This window comes from Molothrus aeneus, chromosome 5 (genome assembly GCF_037042795.1).
Source record: "Molothrus aeneus isolate 106 chromosome 5, BPBGC_Maene_1.0, whole genome shotgun sequence".
In the NCBI taxonomy this organism is placed as follows: domain Eukaryota; kingdom Metazoa; phylum Chordata; class Aves; order Passeriformes; family Icteridae; genus Molothrus; species Molothrus aeneus.
Window position 1 is genome coordinate 17,574,754 of NC_089650.1, and position 13,833 is coordinate 17,588,586.

Genomic DNA, 13,833 nt, shown 5'->3' on the forward strand with positions numbered 1-13,833 from the left:
AAAATATTGGTGAATAAATTGAATAAAACAGGACAATAAACCTGAATTAACATATTTGGATAAAAATGTTTCAGTTGGAAAACACTGCAAATTTTTTTTTGGTACATTTTGAAGCTCAATTTACTTGAAAATAATTTTAATCTCAAAATTGATACAAATTAAAAATCTTATTGAAAATTATTACAAGATCTGAAAAGGAAAATAAATTTTCTATTTTGGGTCTAACCAAACTTTGGGAGTCCCTTTTTCCATCCTTTTCCCATTTTTTCATTTAATCTTCCAATGTTTTCATTAAGCAATGGTTTCCAGAGATGCTTTAAGACATGTCAGCAAATTTGTTCTTCTTTTTTGTTTGCTTTTGTTAATCTGCTCCAGAACAAAATATTTTATTTCATTTTTCTGAACAGTAAATTTAAAGTCTACAGAAAGATCAGCCATTTCCCTTGGAATACTACCAAACATGCCCACCTCTTGCTTCTAGAACAAAGACAACAGCTCCTCCTGAAATTCAGAGGGGAACATACAGTAGAGCTGGAAGTAATAAACAACATTTTAAGACAAAACAGAATCACTTAGAGACGTTATAGTGAAACTGGACAAGCTTTCAAACTCAATCAATTTATTACAATGGGCCTTTTAAAGTGCCTGAAAAAAACATTCAGTGCTGTGGGGGAAGAAAATGTAGCTCCTAAGAAATAATTTTCTGTAGGATCTTGCCTTTCCTTTTGGGTGGAACAGGATGCTTTTGTGAGCCTTTGAGGCAATGCCATCTTATATGAGTAGCACCTCAGAATCTATCCCTGTCAGGTTTTTAAAAGTTCTTCTTGAAATCAGGCCTGCAACACTGAACCAGCTAGACAAATAACAAGTAGATATCATCATAATATCCAAAACAGACAGGTAAGACACACTTCAAAATATATCATAAAGCAATAGTGAGTTTTAAAAAATTACTGGGATTTTGCTATAGCTAAGCAGCACACCAACACCAACCAAACCACTGAGTCTGAGAGAAATAATGAACTAACTGAGTCTGTAAGAAATCACTTTAAACAGGCCTGAAATTATGCAGATTTTGTAATAAATATCTGACCCAGACATTTAGGGCAGTAATCTACCATGTTTTGCGAAAGAGATTTGGCACCAAAAATTTCAACTCCATTTTAAGTGCTGTGGAAGAGCCGTGTAGCTCTGCTATCCTAGGAGAGGCTCCATGATAGTGCTGATTGCTGAGTACTCTAGCAAATACTTGCAACTTCTTTTAATTCTGATTTATTGTACTTGAAGTCAATGGAAACTGTCCCAGCGTGCAATGTTAGGGATGTGACTATGCCTTTGCTGGTCAGGGCTCCAATGACCAGCAGTTAAGGACTGCATTTGGAATCCACTGAGCCACAGCTCCACACCACTGACTGTGGCCTCTCTCTTCTACCCACAGTATCAAGAGCAAACAGAAAAACCTAAGTATATGGCTGTTAGGGATTAAAACATTAAATTAAAGTTAGAATTCCAAAACAAGCCACTGCACACGTTTTAAAATGTACATCTTTGTGTGGATGAAATTCACAGCATTTATCTCACTTGGTTTATGGACTATCTGTTGCTCATAATTTGACCAGCCATATCATTACTGTAATAAAGCCATATTTTTCTATAGCTTTTAACATGATGTGACTGAAAGGACTGTCATTCTAGCACATTTCTGGAGCCTCCTGATACATTATTTAACTATGAATTTCATGCACCAGTCTTTTTTCCCAAAAAAGCTTTTCACAATCTAAAATACCCAAACTAATAAAAAACTTGCACGGATGTACAATGTGTTCATTGAGAATAAATGATGATCCACATTGGAACTTTCCTCTCAGAAAACTGAACAAGGCTGAGAAGCTGTTTTGAAAGAAAGTGTGCGTCCCTCCAGGCATGGTGACAGAATGCAATAGCCCTCGTTTTCTCTGCACATGTATTAAAATGAAAGTTGTCATAGAGGGCAATTTGAAATGTTGTGCAGTCACTCTGTTGGGAGGCTGGTTCCTCCTGAAGCATTATAAACATTTTGTTTACACTTCCTGATGACCATTTAATTAAATAGAAGACTTTTACTTTCTTTATTCTCTTCTTCCCAATTATGGTACTTTTCCTTAGGCAGAATTAAGATGAATGTTTTACTCAAGCATAGTTCTAACTTCTTATTATAGAGCTGCTCACTGTAGCTCAGAATGTCCCAGTTTTCTGATTCTTTACTGCTTAGATGCTATTCTTCCTGAGCAATTTGGAAGAAGATAAACATGTTTTCTATCTTCTACTTAACTACTTCCACTTCTGGGGGAATTTCTCCAACTTTCTTTAAGCCCCAAAGCTGCTACAGAGGAATTTCCTTGATTCCAGAGTCTAGAAGGTCTGGAGGAGAGGAAACATGAGCCATAAGACTTTTTGCAGGTCTATGGAGGAATACCTCTGCTACTTAGAGACCATCCTGTTCAGTAATGCTCTCTCCTCTTATCTCCCAGAATCTTGTGAGAACTAACAATTCCACAGGCCTTTCAGAGGTCAGCAAAGAAAAATCTTCTCTAGACCTGAAGAAATTGGCCTTCTCTCACACAGATCCCAAGCATATAAAATCCCAAGCAGTAAAAATTCACACACCTAGCAGCCCAAATTGCTGAAAAGATTCACCTAACATGGAAAACAACATGGCTGGGAAATAACAAAAATATTAGAAAAGTAAAAAATGGAAACTAGGGGTTATTCCCAGCTGCTGTTTGGGCATCAAGGAAGACATTAAGGATAGTAACCTTTCTCAAAACCCTGTATCCTGAACCTTGTGCTAAGGGTTGTTGGAGACAAAAACCATCTGTGAAGAAGCTCCTTACATGGCTTCTTTTTGTGACCCTTTGAATATATAGCACAGAGAAATTACATTTTAGAGGCAAAAAAGAAATATTCCAGGGAGTTCTCATTTGGTAAACTATGGAAATGGCTTCTAAGAAGGGAAAAAACCCTGTAAGAGGCACATCATTAAAATCTCATAAAATGCAAAAGACTGGGAAAGTTTTTTCTGAGCACTTTTACACCTCAGAGAAAACAATCTAATCTCAAACCTGCAAAGGGAGAGAGGAGGGAGGTTTCAGCCTTTATACACTGTATCACCATGGCAGTGGCCACATGAAGTGGAGATCTGTCTTAAGGACATCTCACAGCACTGTCATGCACAAGGATCAGCTGACATCTCTGCACATGTCTGAAATACATCATGAAGATGCCAAAAGTGGCCCTAGCTAAAAGATGGCCAGGTACACATCTTATTATAAAGTATTTTGAAATGTGAGATTTAAAATGAAAAGTGATATTGGGGGGAGGGGTGTGAATGTCAAAAATTTTTACCAAGTTTTAAAGAACTTTTCTTCTCTTCAATACTAAAGCTGCAGTAAATTCTTACACACAAGATTAACTGTGGCTTCATTTGCCTGTGTGCTTAGGTGGCTTCAACAGAAAAAAAACCTCCTGATTAAATACTTATTTAGGTGATAGAGTCAGAAAGGATGATTTTTCACTCTTGTATAACAGAGGTCATAGGATTTTTCAAAATCAGTTATGGGCCTACTAGAGCATAACTTCTAGAAAAAAAATTCAGTCTTGATTTAAACATTTACAATAATGGATAGTCTACCACAAACTTTGATAAGTTATTCCAATGAGTAATTACCCTGATGCAGGGTGCTTCCCTTATTCTAATTTGAACATCTCTTTGAACCTTCAGTCATTTGATCTTGCTGAACCTTTGCTAAATTGGCAAGCCCTCTATTAAGAAATGTTATTTTCTCCTCCAAATATTAATAACCTAGGATCAAATTATCCTTTGACTTGGTCCTAGATAAGCTCCTGGAGCCATTTTTCCAAACTTCATGGGAAAGTTTCCAGTATTATTGCTGAATTTTGCAAATTTTTGAGTGGTCATCTTTGACCTGTGAAGCTTAGCCCTGGACAAGTAGCTAAATCTACATTTTAAAAGATATACAGTCCAAGAAATGATCCCCAGCACCCAGAGCACCAAAGCCCTGGTTGTGTGTGTACAACTGGGGGTGAGCATGCTCTGCTCAGGGCCTGGCTCTTTCCTGAGCACGCCCTGCTGGCCACATCCATCCTGCACAGCACTTGTCTCTGAGGTCTGGTTTATGCTCCTTCAGTTGTCAGACAGAACGATTATCCTGTTTGCATTTCTCAGTGTGGATGACATTATGAGAGAGCCATGCCACAGTTTTCTAGACTGGAGTGTTTTTAGCAAGGAACAGAGGGTCTGTGTTGTGTGCATTGGAGAATGTCATCAGTGCATGTGAAATATTAATCTTCTGAGGCCACACTTGGGGCTTAGAAAGAGGTGCCAAATGGAGTGTAGTCCTATCCATGCTACCTTCCAGAAATACTTCCTGAAGTGAACAATGAAAAAATTACACTAAATTTAATTTTTTTTAATGAAAGACAGTTTGGTTCCTGAGAAAGACAGGGTACCAACTAATTTCTTTGTCCTGTGGATAAACAGGGAGCCAAGAGTGAAGAATGAACTGAGCAGCTAAGTTACCTGGCAGTGTAGACATCGGGTGTGACAGGAGTAAAAAGCCTCCATTCCATACAAAACAAATTCATCTCCTGTACTCATACTTGAAATTACGCTATTTGTACATCCACTGATCACACAAAGTATTTTGTCAGTAACAAACCTGGAGTTCATCCAATTACCCATCCTGGGTAGGGATGATTGTCATGCATCTCTTAATTCTTCCTGAACATAGAATTCTTCATGTCAGTGCCTCAAAACACAGAATTGTGAGTGAGTGAGTGTCACAACTCTACAAAAAGCCACAGGAACTGGACTTTGGGTGAGCTGTGCTGAAGAGAAATCACAGAACAATACAGACTGTCCAGGGTTACTGTGCAGGAGGTCCAGTCATTGCATCTCCATGTGCAGGCATGTTTGGAAAAAGGGATCACACAAAACTGGTTTTTATGGATAAAAACTGAGGAGGTTTGTTGAAATTTGCTGGCTATTTACACCGTTAAAAGCAAGTATATCTTCCAAAAGTAATTTATCTTAGACTCTCCACCAAAGAACCATCCACCTTTAAAAGAAAAAAATAATCTGTTTCTTAATTCTTAGCTCTTGTAAATCAGCTTAAGTCTCTTTAATGCAAGAGTCAGGCATTTATATCAGATCTGGACCTTATCTATGATACTTATCTGTGTTTTATTCTTCCACAGAAAGCAGCAAAAAGTGAATGGTAACAGGGACCATTGCTTTAAATTATGTTTGGCTTTTCGGTTTTGATCCTCTCAAAGGCATCATATTCAATAGGGGTCAAAATACCAACAATTTTACAAGGTTTCCACTTGGGACTATGTGAAGAGGAAAAATGCACCCTGCACAGGTGCTAATTATTTTGGCTGGCTTTTAATATTAACAGTATCTGCCTTATACTTTCCCCCTGCCTTCCCCCCGCCCCCCTTAATGGGCAGTTTATTGACTGAGTGAGATTCAGGACGAATAGAACATTCTAAGATATGGATTAGGGGAATGAAAGCAGCAGCACACAATGAACAAGCCTGGAAATTAACTACAGCATTTAAAAAAAAAGCCCAGGAAACATAATCCTTCCTGCACAACCACTTATTTTCTAGTAACAGAGAGAAGGATTAGGTTCCCAACAGAAATAGAGAGATTTGCTTAAGGAGCTGTTTATCATGCTCATATAACCAAACTGCGCTACAGTTTGGGTAAGGAGATTGCAAAGTTGGACTGCCAAGCTTGGAGGGTTGTGTTCAACAATAAAACACCCAGATGGTGGCCAGTTACAGGGGGTATTCCACAGGAGTTGGTACTGAGCCTGATACTGTTAAGCATTCAGAATAATGATCTGGAAATGGAATAGAATGTGTCCTAGGCAATGTAACACATGACACCACATGGTGGGCTGTGGCCTAATCCCCTGGGGATGGGCAGCTACACAGGTTCCTTGACTGGACAAGTGGGTATGAGAAAGCTCCTAAAATTCAACAGAAAGTCCTGAAAAGGACTATTCCTGAATGGAGAGTACATGCTGGAGGACAGGTGGATAGAAAGGAGATTTCCAGGAGAAGTTCTAAGGGATTGGGTGGACAGCAAGTTGAACATGAGCCAGCAGTGCAACCTTGGGGCAATATTCCATGTGTTGAGCTAGATTAGCCCTCAGGTCATGGGAGGTGATACCACTCTTGGCTCAGCACTTTTAAGACCACATGAGAAGCACTGTTTTGGATTCCTCAGTCAAATAAATATCCTGATACGCTGAAGTAGATCCATCAGAGAGCAACTCAAATGGTCACAGGCCTGGCACTCATAAGGATAAGCTGGAGAACTGGCCTTCTTCAGCCTGGGGAAGAGAAGACTGACCGATTTCCTGTTGCTTTCTAAAACTACTTAATGGAGCAATAATTTTCTAACAGATGCACAGAGACAGAATGAGAGATAACAGTCACATATTGCAGCAAAGGAAAATCTAATTACAAATATGAATCTTTACTTTTATTTTTCACTGAATAGAAAAACAGTGGCTGAATACAGGAACAGGCTGCTCTGAGAGGTATCCATGAAGACACTTAAAACTCAGCTGGAAAAGGCCCTGAGCAACCTGAGCTGATTTTCAATGGGAAGAGGGCCAAAAGACTTTGGGAGATCTTTTCTGATCTAAATTGCCTATAATTCAACAATTCTACTTGGGGAAAACTTCTCTTTTCACTGTCTGTGACTTTCTTGAGTACAACTGTATAGAGAAGATCTGCATATAGAGTGTACTGCAGCACCCCTGTCCTCCCCTGAGCTCACTTTGACAAAGATTGGTGCAGAAGGGAAGGCAGAGGAGCTACAGCACGAACAGTTAAAGCCAGGACATAGCTGAACATAAAGACAAGACAATGAGGAAAGGCAAGAAATGAGCTGCTTCTTCTGAGATTTGTGTGTGGTCCACAAGATTTGCAGATTCTTCTCTTTTAAAGTCTCTTGGTATTTTTTTAAAGGGGAAAGGTTTGTCCTGAACTTAGTTTGCCCAAACACAAAATGCTAGGTTGCCCTAGCACCTAAGAGATCCTAAGAGGATCCGACTATGACCAAATCCAACTGGTTTTGTTGGCACTCTATTAGTGGGAATGACTTTGACACGGGGTAGAAAGACATCTTAGTCACTCTGCTACTTTCTGTGACAGGCACCAAGCTCCCTATTAAGAGTCCAAAGATGGAGTCCAACTGTGATATCTCTTTTCTTTGTTTAAGGACTGTGGCTAAATCTGCTGTCTCTGTCTCTACAAAAAGGAACTGTCTTTCCACAATCACTTTTATGAGCACAATGAGAACCTGGAAAGTGAACTTGCACTTCAGAAGAAAACGTACTGGTTTTACTATCACTATGCATTTGTCTGGGCTTCTCCCATCATATAATAGAAGGTTTTGTTCTCAGTGTAGACACCTCAATGCCTTTACTAAGCTTTTATGTGCAAGTCTTTCATCCAAATTTAACCTGCTAATCATTGTCCCTCTACAATAAAGAGGGCACTTCAGACTGCTGGACAACATAATTACTGATCAAGGTATGTATGTTCACATAAAGAACTGCCTTGATCAAGCTAAAAATAAAACACTTCAAAATGATTTTTTAAATCATTACATTGGAATGCTACCTCTAAATGCCTGATTTATGTACATTACATGGAGAACTTTACAGTATGGACTCTGGTCAGATCAATAAAACTCCCAAAATGAAGACAATTTAATCAACTAAAAAGAAATAAATTTTATTTACTCCAATACAACTAGAATCTGGTATAGACTGTCTAAACACCATCTTTTTTAATCACAGGTTTCCTACAAGATAAATGTTTTCAGTGTTTCAAAGCAAGTCTGGTGGTGTTTTTTAAAAACAGTTTTTGCAGGGGCTGAGACATGAAATTGCTAAGGAGTAGAGGAGGTATCTGAGAGAATGCCATGAACAGTAGACTAAGTCAGCCACAGTAATGCCTTTACTACATGGATAGGCCTCTCAAACTAGAGACCTCATTTTCAAAATCAAAGACATATTGACCCTCATTTCAGAAATGTCAAGCATGCTGTAAACAAGTTCTCAGTACATCACATGCTTTAGAAAGTACATGAGAAAGACCTGAAATGAAGCTATTCTTTGAGGATAGTCAGCTTTAAGATAGCTTATTTTTAAGTGCAAGCTACAGATTATAGACAACAAAGATAGGCATGGGGTCATCAAAAAGCAGAATTATTGCTTTAGCTTCCCACCTTTGACACAAACAGACTAACAGACTAATACTTCCTGTTGAGACTGAAAGCAACGAGAGAGGCTGGCATTCCTAAACTGCTACCTGGACAATGTGCACAGTATTTGTACTTCAAAGGCACCTTTACACGTATAAGGCTCATATGTATCACCATGCTTTGCACTGAGAACAGTATTTACTGAGTAAACTCACGGTGTCCTAAAGGAAGAAAAATCTAATCCAAAAAACTGGCACAGTGTGAACCTAAGCAGATGAAGAAAGTGCTGCTTTTTGACTTGTCATGAGTGTTGGACATTGGTTTTTTAATCATTAAAATACATTTTTCATCTGTTTGCAAAGGCTCCAAAGGTACTTTGACCCAACCCTAATGACAGGTCTTCTATAACCAAACATCACTTATGTTCGAATTAATGGCAGACAGGAATATTGCAATGGCTTTAGAGGGGGCATGGCTAAGCTTGGTCAGGCCACCATGGTGGGTTTAAAAGGTTCTATAAACCATGACTTTTCTGACTTCTTCATTCACTGAGACAATTTGACAACATCCTCCTCTCTCAAGCAGCCAACATACTTGACTACAATTACCACAATGCCATGAGCAGAAGCCTGTGGAGCTCGGTGGAAAGCTGTTACCAGGTTTCTGGAGCAGGACCACAGGCAGTGCCATGACTACCAACAGCCCACTCTGCACTGCTTCACCAGTCATTTGTTTTCTGCACGGAAGATGCACAGCTTCATCATGAAGGAGCACAAGACATGATCCAGGCTTATTTCATATAAACAGTCTGTTCTATGCTTGTCTTTCATCATTCAAATTTGTTAAATATAATGCAAAAATGACGTAACACGTGCTATCCATTTCCAATTCCACTTCCACAGGTCCTTTTCTTCAGGGAAACAATAAAGGAGAGAGACTAATTCTAGCACTCTTCCAGTCATTACAAACACAGGAGTAATAAGGCACAGTACACATGTAGCCTAGTAATCGTTAGGTGCTAGCCATTCCCTTCTGTTCCCAATCCACAAATCTGGTAATGTCACATTTCCCAGTGTAGGAGTATGAATTCTCAGCTCAAGCTGTTGAGACACCTCCTTATAGTTTCTGGTGGTTCCACTGAGGCAGTGCATTTCAGTTGAGCCTCAAATCTTCAGTATGGGCTTCTGTAGTCTAGGAGTCTGAAATCCCCAGGGCCAAAGTTTTTTAAAATTACCCCCAGCACCCAAATTATAGATTTATCCCAAAGTTCCATTTGGCAGGCATGGGGTCCATTCTCAGCTGATGGAAGTTGGCTCTGCTGCACTAAAGCCAGAGAAGCCAGGGGTGAATCACCCCCCGGAAAAAGTGGTCAGAAGCCTTAACAGTCACCAGAGACTGCTTTTAAAAGCTATTCTCCACCATGATGGAAAGTATTAGACAGACAAAAAGTACTAAAAAAAATACTAAAAGCTTTTATGTTTAGAATTTCTTTTATAAGGTACTTTTCTGAGGACTAAGATGACTGTTACTCCCAAAATGAACATCAAACTATACAGTGCAACTCTGAAGCTGTAAGTTTAACATCTGTACAAAGAAAAATCATAGTGTAGCAATACTTTCAAAAGCACAGTTTAGTCAGTGAAAGATAATATAGTTACATAGCAAGAAATTGTGCTTGAATTAGTGTATGAGGAATCTGGAAGAGTTAACTCAGCGCAGACAATCAGCATGGAGTGGATGATACATAAAAAGGGCATTTGATTAAGCAGCTTACTGAGTGTTTGCCAGTAGAGTACAGAAAAAAAACTTGGAAACCTTTGTGGTACAGAAGGAATTGTGTTTAAAATGCTTGAGGAAGAGAATGTTATCACAAATAAAGAATGGTTCTAACTAAGAACACCTTAAACACTAATTAAATCATCTGACTTTCGGTTTGGTCTGGTTTTTCAACAATTATATTATCATTGACTAAGGTATGACTTGGATTATCTGCCTGTGCAAATGAGGAAGAATTAAAAACAACCAAATAAAATCTTTCCTTGAAAATCTGTACTGGCTGTCAGGAGATCTGTTCTGGGCATACAAGGAAGAGAGGATTGCAAATGCTTACTGGGTTTAAAGAACCAGCGAAGAAGGAACAAACACATCCTTGCCTTTAATACACCTGCCTTCTGGGACTCTCCCAACCTATATGTTGTCCAGAGAGGCTCAGGCATAGAAAGATAAGAGTGAAAGAGAAATTGTCTTCAGAAACTGTTAGGAGCAGTAGAACACTTTTGACTTTGAGAGGTGCTTCAAAATCAAATCTGCCAGGGTTAGGTCTGGCTGAAGAGGCTCACATAAAAATCTCTTTCCTTAGGATTGTATCCTAGGTCTGTAGTAAATACTCTCCCAAGAGCAAGAGTAAAGTCTGTCTGAGAGCCTCCCCATGGTCCAGCTCTGTTTAGCTCATTAAAGTTTCAGGGGTTTGGGGTCCCTTTTGGAGTTCCTAAGTACAGCTCTAGGCACTAATTTCCATGCCTTCCCCCTCCTGGACCGCTGCCTTTCATGAGTGTTTTGCTTAGAGATACTGCCCCTCTTTTCAGAGTCCCCCTGCTTTAGTTTTCTGAATCCTCCTTAGCCACACCGTTGCATTCAGTGTCAATTATTTTTATTTACTGAACCCATTACACAAGACCCAGTCTCACCTTCCCTGAGAAATGTATACCTCCAGTCTCTGCTAGATTACTGAGGCAAACAATTAATTCAATCACGGAATTTATATTAAAGGGTGCTGATTCTGTCAATAACCTCGTTTCCTACTTCTCAGAGGTTGCACTGTTTCACTCTTGTTCCACATCCTTGAAAAAACAACATTCCACTTCTTATGATCACTTGTCAATCTTCCATACATTATCTACCTTCTGGTTTTCTTTCTAAAAAAAGAGTTTTTATAACTACAAGGTAAGTTGTGTGAAGAAAGAAATTGTGAGGAAAATAAAATCTTGTGCAGGAGTGCAGGATTATGGGATTTTGCATGGCTTCATAGGTATGTATTAATAGAAGAATAAACACATGCAGTGTATGTGAAGGACTGCAGATATCTGATTATTTTTGCTTTCAGTGTTAGGTTTATGTGATATACTGACATTTGGTATTCCTAGAAACCATTTGGACAATTAAGTTAAGACAACATAAGTTAAAGCCTCACAGATTTTTTTTTAATGTTAACATTTTAGAAATAAATATATATATTTTATACCATCCACCATACAGTACTGCATTATTCTGATCTTATGTGGTTCTGCCAGATTCTCTCTGCCAGCATTAAAATGGCAGAAAGGAAAAGGCAAAAATATGTCAGAAAGGAAAAGGCAAAAATACAGCAGAAAGAAGGTAGCTATAGAAGGTGGTCATTTCTCAGTAGAACAAAAGATACTGCTTTGTGGTGTAACAGTGAACTGAATTGACACCAACAAGTTGAACTGTGTATAACACAAGCTTTCAAATTTCAGAAAAAATCCATGAAACTTATCTCTGTCTCATGCTTTGAGGGGGCTGGGGAACAGGGATGGGCAGACCTAGCCTTTCTATTTGCAATTCTGGCAAAGAAGAGTTAGGAAACAAACCTATTATGCCAAGATCTTGTTTCCACACTAATCTGTGTTCTGTTAGGCTATTCTTCTGAACATTTCCAGAGAACAGAGATGCTCTGCAGATGCTAAACTACGAATTCACAAAAACTAGTGGGATTCCCACATATATACATAGGAATAGAGAAATACAGATGACCCAACCACACAACTTGTTCAATCCTTTTTCTAGTTAGTCTGTTTAATTTAATCCAATCTATTTCTGTGAAGCAAAATCACTTTTATGGTGAGTAATTTCCTGATAGTTCAGGGATATTTAAATGGACTCATCTGTTCCAAATGGAGGCTTCACCATCTGTTCTGCCCTTTTATTACAAAGAGAGAGAGAACCGAACTCACTGCATCAGCATTTAAAGGTCTGCAATGAAATGATTTAGGTGTATGCGTGTGTTCTGTATGCACCTGGTATGTTTTCTCACATACCAAACACAAATCAGTGGGAAGACCTGTCTCTTGTAAGCTAATAAATTCTCTGATCTAGTGCCTTTATTCCTTTCTCATGGCAGCAGACACTGATGGCCAGTAGCTTGCATTTTATAAGGCAATTATGACCCGGTTGGTGTCCTGCAGGGGTTATTATGTTTATTTGGCTAACATTTTGTGATACCATTTATTTCTCTACAGAAAACTATCAAGTCCTATTCATTCCCTCTTGCTGGGCCTATATACAAGTCACAAGTCATTGTGGACAGAAATCTTGTAGATGTGCTGAGGACCTGTCAGATTGCTGAAAAGCTCTGTTCCTCCCCAAGAATGTCACACAATCTTTTCTAACACCATTTAGAGAAGACCAGAAATTCCAAAATGCATTACATTGCATCATTTTTCCTTTTCAGAAAGATAAATTTAGCTGTAGCTTAGGAAGGGAGGAGCCAGTTACCACATCTCATACTCTCTATACCAGGAGACTGACTGCAGGTGTTAATTCAAAGCAAACCCTCAGGTCCTACCTGTGTTGTAGCCTCTCCCAAGCGCTGGCCAGGGCCGATGGTTCTTCCAGAGATTGCCCAAATACCAATCACTCTGGTTCTCCACCAAGCCAAGAACTTGCTGCCCTGGAAAATGAGCAAATTGCAAGAATATCATAAGATATAAGACAGTCAATAAATGGAAAAAACACAGGAAATCTGGAGAGGGACAACCAGTGGAAGAAGGCGGAAGATGGGGTGCTGCCTTCCTTCCATGCCTTCAGAAGAAGCCAGCTTATGTAACAGACAAGCAGGCGTGGAACAGCAAATTCAGCATGGCTCATTTCTTCCCTGGCTAGCCTGAGTAATTAAACACTGTGGGAACCTTTGTCACGCTGACAGAAATATGTCATCCAGACAAATCTGAATGCCGCTTGATTTTGGAATACAATGATGGAGAATCCTCCTAGTGAGAATTAAGTGTTGGTAAAATGATCATCTAATATGAAGATCTGTTCATACTCTGATGGAGAAAACATAATTGAAGAACAAGGCTCAATGTCACAAAGAGTGACTGAGAAAAAAAGAGTAACACATCCCTCCCTTTTGCTTCAAAAAATACTGGATTTGAAAAGTTTACCTACATAAGAAAGTTGCACTGTTTTAATTTAAGAGAGTAATTTAGAAGTCATTTGGGTGAGCCTGTGTAGAATGCTGCATAGAAATTATGACTTCAGTTTTATTTCAGTTTCTCTTGCATTGATTAGCAGCTGGCTTCAGCTAGAGTAAAATGTATTTTAAATCAAATGTGTCTAGAAGGTTTGCACTGCTTAAAAATCAACCGAGAAATGAATGTTTGTATAGATAAGGACTTAATTATGTATCCTAAAATGTGGTGTATAAAATGTAAATAAGAGAAGTGATGGAAAGGATGCTGTGGTAATGGAGGTTGGAGGGAAGGGGAGAACTGCATTTGGATCTAGTCAGAGAAAGTAAAAGGAAT

At 39.0% G+C, this 13,833-nt stretch overlaps 1 protein-coding gene across 2 annotated transcripts in view; it reads right to left on the bottom strand.

Moving 5' to 3' along the window:
* LARGE1 (LARGE xylosyl- and glucuronyltransferase 1) overlaps window positions 1-13,833 on the bottom strand; it is a 272,061-nt gene that overhangs the window by 49,533 nt on the left and 208,695 nt on the right. For both annotated transcript variants that reach the window (XM_066551016.1, XM_066551015.1), the window contains one exon: window positions 12,873-12,977. In XM_066551016.1, the coding sequence (XP_066407113.1) occupies window positions 12,873-12,977 (105 nt within the window). The remainder of the gene's footprint in view (window positions 1-12,872; window positions 12,978-13,833) is intronic.